Source organism: Bombina bombina, chromosome 4 (genome assembly GCF_027579735.1).
Source record: "Bombina bombina isolate aBomBom1 chromosome 4, aBomBom1.pri, whole genome shotgun sequence".
NCBI classification, from domain to species: domain Eukaryota; kingdom Metazoa; phylum Chordata; class Amphibia; order Anura; family Bombinatoridae; genus Bombina; species Bombina bombina.
The window spans coordinates 48308992-48324375 of record NC_069502.1 but is presented as its reverse complement, the minus strand read 5'-3'; the positions used below and the strand labels follow the sequence as shown (position 1 = coordinate 48324375).

Genomic DNA, 15384 nt, shown 5'->3' with positions numbered 1-15384 from the left:
TGGGGTAGTCTGAAAACTACATATCCCATAAGCCTCAGCTGAATCCAACAAATCAGCAAACAACTACGTTGAGGCATATGAAATAGAACGTATCCAATCATATTAAATAGTTCACAGCACTTACGCTGTGCCAAAACAAACGTAAGAACAACGTCACGATACGCTGGCACGCATGACCAATCATACGCAGAGGGCGTGCCGCCGCCCGAAGCGTATAAAATTAGCGATTACGGCCCAGCTCTATACACACCCCTCTGAGGAAGAAGGATCTATCAAAAGCAACCTTTGAAACGCGTCAGGTAATTATTCTTTTAATAACAGAATTTATGCTTACCTGATAAATTACTTTCTCCAACGGTGTGTCCGGTCCACGGCGTCATCCCCAACAGGAAATGGCAAAGAGTCCCAGCAAAGCTGGTCACATGATCCCTCCTAGGCTCCGCCCACCCCAGTCATTCGACCGACAGGAGGAAATATATATAGGAGAAACCTTATGATACCGTGGTGACTGTAGTTAGAGAAAATAATTCATCAGACCTGATTAAAAAACCAGGGCGGGCCGTGGACCGGACACACCGTTGGAGAAAGTAATTTATCAGGTAAGCATAAATTCTGTTTTCTCCAACATTGGTGTGTCCAGTCCACGGCGTCATCCTTACTTGTGGGAACCAATACCAAAGCTTTAGGACACGGATGAAGGGAGGGAGCAAATCAGGTCACCTAAATGGAAGGCACCACGGCTTGCAAAACCTTTCTCCCAAAAATAGCCTTCGAAGAAGCAAAAGTATCAAATTTGTAAAATTTGGCAAAAGTGTGCAGTGAAGACCAAGTCGCTGCCTTACATATCTGGTCAACAGAAGCCTCGTTCTTGAAGGCCCATGTGGAAGCCACAGCCCTAGTGGAGTGAGCTGTGATTCTTTCAGGAGGCTGCCGTCCGGCAGTCTCATAAGCCAATCGGATAATGCTTTTAAGCCAAAAGGAAAGAGAGGTAGAAGTCGCTTTTTGACCTCTCCTTTTACCAGAATAAACAACAAACAAGGAAGATGTTTGTCTGAAATCTTTAGTAGCCTCTAAATAGAATTTTAGAGCACGGACTACGTCCAAATTGTGTAACAAACGTTCCTTCTTTGAAACTGGATTCGGACACAAAGAAGGTACAACTATCTCCTGGTTAATATTTTTGTTGGAAACAACTTTCGGAAGAAAACCAGGCTTAGTACGCAAAACCACCTTATCTGCATGGAACACCAGATAGGGCGGAGAACACTGCAGAACAGATAACTCTGAAACTCTTCTAGCAGAAGAAATTGCAACCAAAAACAAAAAACTTTCCAAGATAATAACTTAATATCTACGGAATGTAAGGGTTCAAACGGAACCCCTTGAAGAACTGAAAGAACTAGATTTAGACTCCAGGGAGGAGTCAAAGGTCTGTAAACAGGCTTGATCCTAACCAGAGCCTGAAGAAATGCTTGAACATCTGGCACAGCTGCCAGTCTTTTGTGAAGTAAAACAGATAAAGCAGAGATCTGTCCCTTCAGAGAACTTGCAGATAATCCTTTCTCCAAACCTTCTTGTAGAAAGGATAGAATCTTAGGAATTTTTATCTTGTTCCATGGGAATCCTTTAGATTCACACCAACAGATATATTTTTTCCATATTTTATGGTAAATTTTTCTAGTTACAGGCTTTCTAGCCTGAATCAGAGTATCTATTACAGAATCTGAAAACCCACGCTTTGATAAAATCAAGCGTTCAATCTCCAAGCCGTCAGTTGGAGGGAAACCAGATTCGGATGTTCGAATGGACCCTGAACAAGAAGGGCCTGTCTCAAAGGTAGCTTCCATGGTGGAGCCGATGACATATTCACCAGGTCTGCATACCAAGTCCTGCGTGGCCATGCAGGAGCTATCAAGATCACCGAGGCCCTCTCCTGATTGATCCTGGCTACCAGCCTGGGGATGAGAGGAAACGGTGGGAATACATAAGCTAGGTTGAAGGTCCAAGGTGCTACTAGTGCATCTACTAGGGTCGCCTTGGGATCCCTGGATCTGGACCCGTAGCAAGGAACCTTGAAGTTCTGACGAGACGCCATCAGATCCATGTCTGGAATGCCCCATAATTGAGTTATTTGGGCAAAGATTTCCGGATGGAGTTCCCACTCCCCCGGATGGAATGTCTGACGACTCAGAAAATCCGCTTCCCAATTTTCCACTCCTGGGATGTGGATCGCAGACAAGTGGCAGGAGTGATCCTCCGCCCATTGAATTATCTTGGTCACTTCTTTCATCGCCAGGGAAGTCCTTGTTCCCCCCTGATGATTGATATATGCAACGGTCGTCATGTTGTCTGACTGAAACCTTATGAATTTGGCCTTTGCTAGTTGAGGCCAAGCTCTGAGAGCATTGAATATCGCTCTCAGTTCCAGAATGTTTATCGGGAGAAGAGACTCTTCCCGAGACCATAGACCCTGAGCTTTCAGGGATTCCCAGACCGCGCCCCAGCCCACTAGGCTGGCGTCGGTCGTGACAATGGCCCACTCTGGTCTGCGGAAGCTCATTCCCTGTGACAGATTGTCCAGGGTCAGCCACCAACGGAGTGAATCTCTGGTCTTTTGATCTACTTGAATCATCGGAGACAAGTCTGTATAATCCCCATTCCACTGTCTGAGCATGCACAGTTGTAATGGTCTTAGATGAATTCGTGCAAAAGGAACTATGTCCATTGTTGCAACCATCAATCCTATTACTTCCATGCACTGCGCTATGGAAGGACGAGGAACAGAATGAAGTACTTGACAAGAGCTTAGAAGTTTTGATTTTCTGACCTCTGTCAGAAAAATCCTCATTTCTAAGGAATCTATTATTGTTCCCAAGAAGGGAACTCTTGTTGACGGGGACAGAGAACTTTTTTCTTTGTTCACCTTCCATCTGTGAGATCTGAGAAAGGCTAGGACGATGTCCGTATGAGCCTTTGCTTTTGACAGGGACGACGCTTGAATCAGGATGTCGTCCAAGTAAGGTACTACTGCAATGCCCCTTGGTCTTAGAACCGCTAGAAGGGACCCTAGTACCTTTGTGAAAATCCTTGGAGCAGTGGCTAATCCAAATGGAAGTGCCACAAACTGGTAATGCTTGTCCAGAAAAGCGAACCTTAGGAACTGATGATGTTCCTTGTGGATAGGAATATGTAGGTACGCATCCTTTAAATCCACGGTAGTCATAAATTGATTTTCCTGGATAGTAGGTAGGATCGTTCGAATAGTTTCCATTTTGAACGATGGTACCCTGAGAAATTTGTTTAGGATCTTTAGATCCAAAATTGGTCTGAATGTTCCCTCTTTTTTGGGAACTATGAACAGATTGGAATAAAATCCCATTCCTTGTTCTCTTATTGGAACTGGATGTATCACTCCCATCTTTAACAGGTCTTCTACACAATGTAAGAATGCCTGTCTCTTTATTTGGTTTGAAGATAATTGAGACCTGTGGAACCTTCCCCTTGGGGGTAGTTCCTTGAATTCCAGGAGATAACCTTGAGAAACTATTTCTAGCGCCCAAGGATCCTGAACATCTCTTGCCCAAGCCTGAGCAAAGAGAGAAAGTCTGCCCCCCACTAGATCCGGTCCCGGATCGGGGGCTATCCCTTCATGCTGTTTTGGTAGCAGTGGTAGGCTTCTTGGCCTGCTTACCCTTGTTCCAGCCTTGCATTGGTTTCCAGGCTGGTTTGGGTTGTGAAGTATTACCCTCTTGCTTAGAGGATACAGAATTAGAGACTGGTCCGTTTCTGCGAAAGGGACGAAAATTAGGCTTATTATTAGCCTTAAAAGACCTATCCTGTGGGAGGGCGTGGCCCTTTCCCCCAGTGATGTCTGAAATCTCTTTCAAATCAGGTCCAAATAATGTTTTACCTTTGAAAGGAATGTTAAGCAATTTTGTCTTGGAAGACACATCCGCTGACCAAGACTTTAGCCAAAGCACTCTGTGCGCCACGACAGCAAACCCTGAATTTTTCGCCGCTAATCTAGCTAATTGCAAAGCGGCGTCTAAAACAAAAGAGTTAGCCAATTTAAGTGCTTGAACTCTGTCCATAACCTCCTCATACGAAGATTCTTTACTGAGCGATTTTTCTAGTTCCTCGAACCAGAAACACGCTGCCGTAGTGACAGGAACAATGCATGAAATTGGTTGTAGAAGGTAACCTTGCTGTACAAAAATCTTTTTAAGCAAACCCTCTAATTTCTTATCCATAGGATCTTTGAAAGCACAACTATCTTCGATAGGAATAGTAGTGCGTTTGTTTAGAGTAGAAACCGCCCCCTCGACCTTGGGGACTGTCTGCCATAAGTCCTTTCTGGGGTCGACTATAGGAAATAATTTCTTAAATATAGGGGGGGGAACAAAAGGTATGCAGGGCCTTTCCCACTCTTTATTTACTATGTCCGCCACCCGCTTGGGTATAGGAAAAGCGTCGGGGGGCACCGGAACCTCTAGGAACTTGTCCATCTTACATAATTTCTCTGGAATAACCAAATTGTCACAATCATCCAGAGTAGATAACACCTCCTTAAGCAGTGCGCGATGTTCTAATTTAAATTTAAATGTCACAACATCAGGTTCAGCTTGATGAGAAATTTTTCCTGAATCTGAAATTTCTCCATCAGACAAAACCTCCCTCATGGCCCCTTGAGATTGGTGTGAGGGTATGTCAGAACAGTTATCATCAGCGTCCTCTTGCTCTTCAGTGTTTAAAACAGAGCAATCGCGCTCTCTGATAAGTAGGCATTTTGGATAAAAGATTTGCTATGGAGTTATCTATTACAGCCGTTAATTGTTGCATGGTAATAAGTATTGGCGCACTAGATGTACTAGGGGCCTCCTGTGTGGGCATAACTGGTGTAGACACAGTAGGGGATGATGTAGCATCATGTTTACTCCCCTCATTTGAGGAATCATCTTGGGCAATATCATTATCTGTTGCATTACTGTCCTTACTTTGTTTGGACACTATGGCACAATTATCACATAAATTTAAATGGGGAGACACATTGGCTTTCATACATATAGAACATAGCTTATCTGATGGTACAGACATGTTAAACAGGCTTAAACTTGTCAACAAAGCACAAAAAACGTTTTAAAATAAAAACGTTACTGTCACTTTAAATTTCAAACTGAAAACACTTTATTACTGAATATGTGAAAAAGTATGAAGGAATTGTTCAAAATTCACCAAAATTTCACCACAGTGTCTTAAAGCATTAAAAGTATTGCACATCAAATTTCAGAGCTTTAACCCTTAAATTAACGGAACCGGAGCCGTTTTTACATTTAACCCCTATACAGTCCCAGAATGAGGCTCTGTCTATAACTAGAAAGGCCCCCATCTGAAAAAGGTGTCCAACACAGTGCCTGCCGTTTTTCTAAACGTTCCCCAAGATTATAATACCAATAATTAGTTAGAATCTGCATAATATGCCTAGTAAAGCAATTGTTTTAGCCCAGAAAAATGTCTACCAGTTTTTAAGCCCTTTTTGAAGCCCTTTATTCTTTTATGTTTAACTAAGAAAATGGCTTACCGGTCCCCATGAGGGGAAATGACAGCCTTCCAGCATTACATGGTCTTGTTAGAAATATGGCTAGTCATACCTTAAGCAGAAAAGACTGCTAACTGTTTCCCCCAACTGAAGTTACTTCATCTCAACAGTCCTGTGTGGAAACAGCAATCGATTTTAGTTACTGTCTGCTAAAATCATCTTCCTCTTACAAACAGAAATCTTCATCCTTTTCTGTTTCAGAGTAAATAGTACATACCAGCACTATTTTAAAATAACAAACACTTGATAGAAGAATAAAACTACATTTAAACACCAAAAAACTCTTAACCATCTCCGTGGAGATGTTGCCTGTGCAACGGCAAAGAGAATGACTGGGGTGGCGGAGCCTAGGAGGGATCATGTGACCAGCTTTGCTGGGACTCTTTGCCATTTCCTGTTGGGGAAGAGAATATCCCACAAGTAAGGATGACGCCGTGGACCGGACACACCAATGTTGGAGAAATACATTTTAAACTGTTCTTTGTTTAACCGTTTTTAGACAACATTGTACCTCATTGTAGCTAGTCCGCTAGCGCAATTTTAAGAAATAACCTGTACTGTATAACCTCACTTTGGATTAAGCATCAGCAGTAAGAAACTTCTTTACGAAGTTTCCAACAAAGATTGGGGAACTTTTTAACTGACATTAACTCGTGGAAGGACCTATTTAAGTCCTATATGCCATATACATACCTCATTCTGTTTGAGGATGTTAAATGTGAGTGCTATGTGAAGTGCATTTCTCTGCTTAACTGTAAATAAACTGTATTACACTATATACACTCTCTTGTCTCCCTGGGTATCCTTACGCCGGAGAAAGTTTATACCAAGACAGAAAAAGTACTCCAAGAGGCTAACCACTAATCTACAGGAAGCGCAAGAGATACGTTCACCACCAGAAACACATCCCTGCATACTCCAGGAGGCTAACGAAAACCGAAATAGGCATCTCATCTGGATACAAGGAGAATATTCAACTATCTACATATACCCCCAGTGCGGCATACTTACCTCATTAGATTGGGGTAATATCTGGTAAGGGTATTATATACCATCTATTACTTCATATCAACTACAAGTTGGAGATATACCACGGACTATATACATTTTTAGGACTCATATAAATTATTTTTATCTCTTCATTCATATTCTTGTACATACCCTATACTTTAGTGGATATATAGGCGCTGTATTAATCTATATATATATATATATATATATATATATATATATATATATATATATATATATATATATATATATATATATATATATATATATATATATATATATATATATATATATTACACACACATATACATATACACACATACATACCAGGTAGTGCACTCTCACTGCCAACCATAAACACAGACCAGGGTGCTTAAAGTAATATTCAATTAGATCAGATAATAAGCACTCACTGGATTTAAAGGGACAGTATACACTCATTTTCATATAACTGCATGTAATAGACACTACTATAAAGAATAATATGCACAGATACTGATATAAAAATCCAGTATAAAACTGTTTAAAAACTTACTTAGAAGCTGTCAGTTTGGCTCTGTTGAAAAGGTAGATGGAAAGCCCACTGCAAGTGGCAAATAAGACACTCCCCCCCCTCCCCCTTCTTTTGCATATGAAAAGACCATTTACACAAACAGGAGCAAGCTGGAGTAGGTAGCTGAGCGTATTCACATAAAACTTTGGGGCTTGGTTAGGAGTCTGAAAATCAGAGCAATGTTATTTAAAAATAAGCAAAACTATACATTAGTTTAAAAAAAAAAAACTTTATGGACTATATAAATAGATCATCTACAAAACATTTATGCAAAGAAAAAATGAGTGTATAATGTCCCTTTAAGCACAGCACACTTTTATTAGGCAGTGACGTTTCGGGGCATTCACCCCTTCTTCAGACAACCCAAAATGTGATACAAGCAGTGTTAAATACCCAACAAGCCCCTCCCCAATCTAAATTCAGCCAATCCAATAAATCAAATCAATAGGAGATGATATTACATCACTTGTATACAAACATATCATCAAAAACAAGTAAAAATCAGTGTTTCATCATAAATAATACATTAGATGTGCCAGGTCTAATAAGACCTATATGTGAAGTGATATTCTGAAATAGTGACAAAATTAAAAGTGGATATGGAACTGTATCAAAATATGCACTACTATTCGTTACACACTATTAAGCAATAATCAAGGATTAGCACATCAGGCACTATTAAATTAATAAAGATGCAAAAAAGGGAGCTTATATTCATAGTATGAGTAACAGTAATGCACAACGGCAAGCAAATCCGCCATTACTTACCACGCTCAGCGTGTTCTACGGGGGGCGTGGTCACTAACTAACATCAAACCCATCTGACCAGAAACCGGTCAATCCAAGAGCCGTATTAGGCGTTACCATGGCAACGGGCAGTGAAACATAACCAGCCCACGTAGGAGCGGCTCATAGCAGCGTGTTGACGGCAGGTTGTCACGGCAACTACCTCCACCATCCACTCGACAGTACATACAGTGGTTCAGCTGGCACTCAGTATGTTGTGTAATGTGTACCTAATCACAAGATGCACATAAAGTACCTCAAGCACCTATATGCACTGTGGAAGGAAATTGGGTCACTGTTATACCTGACCGCAGAGGTTTAGTTTTGACTCATTTATTTTTATGTAGGCTAACACACGGGACTATGTTGCTATGCTTATAATAGTCTATTTGTCCTGTTGCAGTATAGGTCACTTGGCTTTATGCCATATAATTTGCTGCCATATGTATATATAGGACCAGTCCTGCTTGGCTTTTACTCAGATTGATTAATGTGGGTGTCCCTACATTGTTTTTAATGTTTTTTAATATTTATGACAGCCTTCATGGTATCGATGTATTGAGGTCAGGTATAACAGTGACCCATTATCCTTCCACAGTGCATATAGGTGCTTGAGGTACTTTATGTGCATCTTGTGATTGGGTACACATTACACAATATACTGAGTGCCAGCTGAACCACTGTATGTACTGTCGAGTGGATGGTAGAGGTAGTTGCCGTGACAACCTGCCGTCAACACGCTGCTATGAGCCACTCCTACGTGGGCTGGTTATGTTTCACTGCCCGTTGCCATGGTAACGCCTAATACGGCTCTTGGATTGACCGGTTTCTGGTCAGATGGGTTTGATGTTAGTTAGTGACCACGCCCCCCGTAGAACACGCTGAGCGTGGTAAGTAATGGCGGATTTGCTTGCCGTTGTGTATTACTGTTACTCATACTATGAATATAAGCTCCCTTTTTTGCATCTTTATTAATTTAATAGTGCCTGATGTGCTAATCCTTGATTATTGCTTAATAGTGTGTAACGAATAGTAGTGCATATTTTGATACAGTTCCATATCCACTTTTAATTTTGTCACTATTTCAGAATATCACTTCACATATAGGTCTTATTAGACCTGGCACATCTAATGTATTATTTATGATGAAACACTGATTTTTACTTGTTTTTGATGATATGTTTGTATACAAGTGATGTAATATCATCTATTGATTTGATTTATTGGATTGGCTGAATTTAGATTGGGGAGGGGCTTGTTGGGTATTTAACACTGCTTGTATCACATTTTGGGTTGTCTGAAGAAGGGGTGAATGCCCTATCTATCTGTGTGAAATGCATAAAACATGGTCTCCCATCCTGCTGGCTTTGTTTTACTCATCTGTTCAGAAGAGAAAAAATAAATAATTTTTTGTTTGTTTGCATACATAGATGTTGAGGTATAAATTATCCTTTCAAAAATGTTATTTTAAAAACAGTCTGTATTATGCTAATTTCTATGCCATATACTAATATTCCAACAACCAAAATTGAAGATGTCTGTATGACATTAGTAGAACACGGATGTGAAAAACAAGACGTATACTGAATTATTTAGTTTATTAAGGCTCGGGTTATTGTAACCTCATCATTTACTGACAGGCCCACAATCAGCTGTTCCTATAACATTTAGTACAAATGCCTTCCACAGGTGTGAGCAGCAGGTTTTTGTAAGCAACATTCATGAATAGTTCACACAAGATATAAAAGGTGCATCTCCTGCATAGCAATGTGAGTAGCCTTTGGTTAGAATGATATAACCAGCCGCTTCCTAGGTGCTCCGGTACCTTACTCATTACAAGGCAACTAAAACTTATTTACAGGGATGGAAGATTTCCCTTGCAGCAGATACTGGTAGTTTAATAGTGCATTGCTCTGGCAGAACATCCGGTCCAATTCATTTGTTTAGACACTTGTTACTGAGGGTAAAGTTCCACAATCATCCCGTGTCCCTGAAAAACAAAAAGAAAATACATGCTCAATATTTAACCTGTAAATACAAAGCTACAGTAATGCATCTTTATACTACAGAGTCTAGCTGTGCTAAATATTTCTTAAAGCAACAGTCTAGTCAAAACTTAACTTTTATTTTTCAGCTAGGGAATGCAATTTTAAACCTCACATTTGCTTTGTTCTCTTGGTATTCTTTATTGAAAGCTAAACCTAGGTAGGCGCATATGCTAATTTCAAAGCCCTTGAAAGCTGCCTTTTATCTCAGGGCATTTTGACAGTTTTTCACAGCTATAGGGTGTTAGCTCATGTGTGCCATATAGATAAAAAGGCAATGACAGAGGTAAAAGTATATTAATATAACACTGGTGGTTATGCAAAACTGGGGAATGGATAATAAAGGGATTATCTATCTTTTTAAACAAAACAAATTCAGGAGTAGACTGTCCCTTTAATACTAACTACTCTTGGAAATTTATTGCATTTCATTAAAGGGATACTTGCCCTCCAATCTTTCAGTTCTTTAATACCATTCAATATTGAAATGAGTACTGAACATATACAAAAATCCGGTATGTTTTATTTCTAGATCTATACAATAATACAGGTGCAGATTGCCAGACGTGTTTGTTTTTACTAGTACACATGCAAATACAAGTTCTACATTGAGGGTTTATTAGTCTGCGTCTCCGAGCCAGATAAAATAAATAAAAAAGGTCACGCTTGGACAAGATAACAAAAGATCCATTAGTATTACAAGGACCGTCACAGGATTCTAGAGTCACATTTTACCTTGACAAGAATATCTTAGCTACGGTACAAGACTAGTGACAAATAACATGGAAGTATTTGCCTGTGCAAACAGCATAATAGAAAACGATAAGAGAAATAAACAGAACTCAGAAATAGCAGTGGTCTTATGGGATCGGTTAATTGGATGGCAAGTCCTGTGTATTATTTAGTCAGAAAGGGAATTATCACACAGGGGACATGAAGGGAATAATCTCAAACACTATCATTACATAGGCTGGAGGTGTTTAAATAATACTCTACATTCCCTATTCTCTCCATAGCTTTGTCAGAGCCGAGAAATCTATTGTTACAGCAGGAACTAAAAATACACAGAGCAGCTGCACGTTTAGCGTCTCCTGGCCAACAGATCATGTAATACAGTATCATATGCCTGCAGGCTAACAGATCACGTAATACAGTATAATATGCCTGCAGGCTAACAGATCACGTAATACAGTATAATATGCCTGCAGGCTTAACAGATCACGTAATACAGTATAATATGCCTGCAGGCTTAACAGATCACGTAATACAGTATAATATGCCTGCAGGCTTAACAGATCACGTAATACAGTATAATATGCCTGCAGGCTTAACAGATCATGTAATACAGTATAATATGCCTGCAGGCCAACAGATCATGTAATACAGTATAATATGCCTGCAGGCTAACAGATCATGTAATACAGTATAATATGCCTGCAGGCTAACAGATCATGTAATACAGTATAATATGCCTGCAGGCTAACAGATCATGTAATACAGTATAATATGCCTGCAGACTAACAGATCATGTAATACAGTATCATATGCCTGCAGGCTAACAGATCACGTAATACAGTATAATATGCCTGCAGGCTAACAGATCACGTAATACAGTATAATATGCCTGCAGGCTAACAGATCACGTAATACAGTATCATATGCCTGCAGGCTAACAGATCACGTAATACAGTATAATATGCCTGCAGGCTAACAGATCACGTAATACAGTATAATATGCCTGCAGGCTAACAGATCATGTAATACAGTATAATATGCCTGCAGGCTAACAGATCATGTAATACAGTATAATATGCCTGCAGACTAACAGATCATGTAATACAGTATCATATGCCTGCAGGCTAACAGATCATGTAATACAGTATCATATGCCTGCAGGCTAACAGATCATGTAATACAGTATCATATGCCTGCAGGCTAACAGATCATGTAATACTGTATTACATGATCTGTTAGTCTGCAGACATATTATACTGTATCGTATGCCTGCAGGCCAACAGATCATGTAATACAGTATAATATGTCTGCAGACTAACAGATCATGTAATACAGTATTGTATGCCTGCAGGCTAACAGATCATGTAATACAGCATAGGCACAGATCATGTAATACAGTATAATATGCCTGCAGGCTAACAGATCACATAATACAGTATAATATGCCTGCAGGCTAACAGATCACGTAATACAGTATAATATGCCTGCAGGCTAACAGATCACGTAATACAGTATAATATGCCTGCAGGCTAACAGATCATGTAATACAGTATAATATGCCTGCAGGCTAACAGATCATGTAATACAGTATAATATGCCTGCAGACTAACAGATCATGTAATACAGTATCATATGCCTGCAGGCTAACAGATCATGTAATACAGTATCATATGCCTGCAGGCTAACAGATCATGTAATACAGTATCATATGCCTGCAGGCTAACAGATCATGTAATACTGTATTACATGATCTGTTAGTCTGCAGACATATTATACTGTATCGTATGCCTGCAGGCCAACAGATCATGTAATACAGTATAATATGTCTGCAGACTAACAGATCATGTAATACAGTATTGTATGCCTGCAGGCTAACAGATCATGTAATACAGCATAGGCACAGATCATGTAATACAGTATAATATGCCTGCAGGCTAACAGATCACATAATACAGTATAATATGCCTGCAGGCTAACAGATCACGTAATACAGTATAATATGCCTGCAGGCTAACAGATCACGTAATACAGTATAAGATGCCTGCAGGCTAACAGATCACATAATACAGTATAATATGCCTGCAGGATAACAGATCGCATAATACAGTATAAATAAAGCACCGCTTTACTCCGTTTGATCTACCGCTCAGTTATTGAGCCCTTTCTAACAGCTATTTCACATAATTTTAAATTGCTCAGCTGAATTAAGCACTTTTAACAGGGACAAATCACCCTTGGATATAATATAGTTGTGGCCACAACTTATATTTTAAATCTCACTTACAGATTCGTCACTAGATGACCAACCTGTATACACAACCCATCAGAGGCTTTGACTGGGAACACTAACATACTATAAAAGTATCAATTACTACTCTTCGATACAACCAGTAAATACCATTGCCTATGTATAAACAGGCAGTCCTCTTTTATGTGATATTCATCTGCTGACATTTTACTACTAAACGTATCATAACGTCTCTGTATTGATATACTGCTTTAATCTGTGTATTAACCTCACAGATTCTCATAGAATACGCTCTGCCTTTGTAATAGTATACATATGATTTAAACTGCCACATATGTTGCCATTTGGGATTTATGATAGAATACTGCCGTTTGGAGTTCATGAATGAATCATTTAGATCTGCATACAATTTGATTGCAAGAGCATTTTAGATAATCTTAAGGTGTTATTACAATATGTTTGTGAAACAATTCATTTTTTAGTAAATTATTTTATAGTAACATCATAGTACTTTGCATTTGTTTCTTCGTTGTGTTATTTAGTCCTAACAATAATAATTGACACCACGCTTTCTAAGATTCATATATATTGTGTATATTTAAATATTTATATATCGCAATTTACATATACACATATAAGGATAACCACTAGATTACCATTAATAGATTTAGCCACAAGAGTGACTAATTACTACACTCACACATTTTGATAGAACTACTTACCAATCAAAGATTGGTTTTATATTTCATTTATAATTATATTTATAATCACCACAGATAGTCCTATTTATAACTCATACCAATCAAACATTGGCACACACCATCATCTTTTTAATAAGTCCTACTCACAGCTCACTTCTGAGCGCTCCCCTCCCCCCACTTGGAATACAGTATAATATGCCTGCAGGCTAACAGATCACGTAATACAGTATAATATGCCTGCAGGCTAACAGATCACGTAATACAGTATAATATGCCTGCAGGCTAACAGATCACGTAATACAGTATCATATGCCTGCAGGCTAACAGATCATGTAATACAGTATAAGATGCCTGCAGGCTAACAGATCATGTAATACAGTATCATATGCCTGCAGACTAACAGATCATGTAATACAGTATCATATGCCTGCAGGTTAACAGATCATGTAATACAGTATAATATGTCTGCAGGCTAACAGATCACGTAATACAGTATAATATGCCTGCAGGCTAACAGATCACGTAATACAGTATAATATGCCTGCAGGCTAACAGATCATGTAATACAGTATAATATGCCTGCAGGCTAACAGATCACGTAATACAGTATAATATGCCTGCAGGCTAACAGATCACATAATACAGTATAATATGCCTGCAGGCTAACAGATCACGTAATACAGTATAATATGCCTGCAGGCTAACAGATCATGTAATACAGTATAATATGCCTGCAGGCTAACAGATCATGTAATACAGTATAATATGCCTGCAGGCACAGATCATGTAATACAGTATAATATGCCTGCAGGCACAGATCATGTAATACAGTATAATATGCCTGCAGGCTAACAGATCAAGTAATACAGTATAATATGCCTGCAGGCTAACAGATCATGTAATACAGTATCATATGCCTGCAGGCTAACAGATCATGTAATACAGTATAATATGTCTGCAGGCTAACAGATCACGTAATACAGTATCATATGCCTGCAGGCCAACAGATCACGTAATACAGTATAATATGCCTGCAGGCTAACAGATCACGTAATACAGTATAATATGCCTGCAGGCTAACAGATCACGTAATACAGTATAATATGCCTGCAGGCTAACAGATCATGTAATACAGTATAATATGCCTGCAGGCACATATCACAAGCTGCTCAGTAAAATAATTGTATTAATGCAGTGCTGCCCTATATGTAAATAAAACATCACACCGTCTGAACCAGGGGCATATTTAGGTTTTGTGCTGCCCTAGGCACTCAGAATCCTGCCCCCCCCCCCACCTGCTGCATTTTATTATATTGTGTGTGTGTGTGTTACTGAAAAGGTGGTTTAAATATTTCAGGGTTCCATCATTTTAAATGTGTCCATGTTCTTTGTATACAATTGTATATGTATTTATTACAGAAACATATAGACAGTTAATAATACCAGCAAAAGAATAAATTATGTTCTTTAGGTTTACAATAATAAAAAAAAAAAAACACAAAAACCAAACACTAATATATTAGCTAATACATTTGTTAAAATATTTCCAGCAGTCAATGGGGTGCTAAAACGTGTGCTATTTGCCAAAGGTAGAACTGGATATATTTTGCAAATTTAACAATCATATTTGAATTTAAGAAAAACAACAACAACAACATATATCATACAATAATGTCTCCTTTATGTCATATCCAATATGGCACTATAGA

The 15384-nt window shown here is 39.0% G+C and overlaps 1 protein-coding gene across 1 annotated transcript in view; it reads right to left on the bottom strand.

The window, feature by feature from the left end:
- Window positions 1-9529: 9529 nt before the first annotated feature.
- The window catches only part of HADHB (hydroxyacyl-CoA dehydrogenase trifunctional multienzyme complex subunit beta), a 42854-nt gene continuing 36999 nt past the window's right edge, over window positions 9530-15384 (bottom strand). Inside the window, exon 16 of the mRNA XM_053709481.1 lies at window positions 9530-9936. Coding sequence (XP_053565456.1) covers window positions 9901-9936 — 36 coding nt within the window. The 3' untranslated portion in view covers window positions 9530-9900. The remainder of the gene's footprint in view (window positions 9937-15384) is intronic.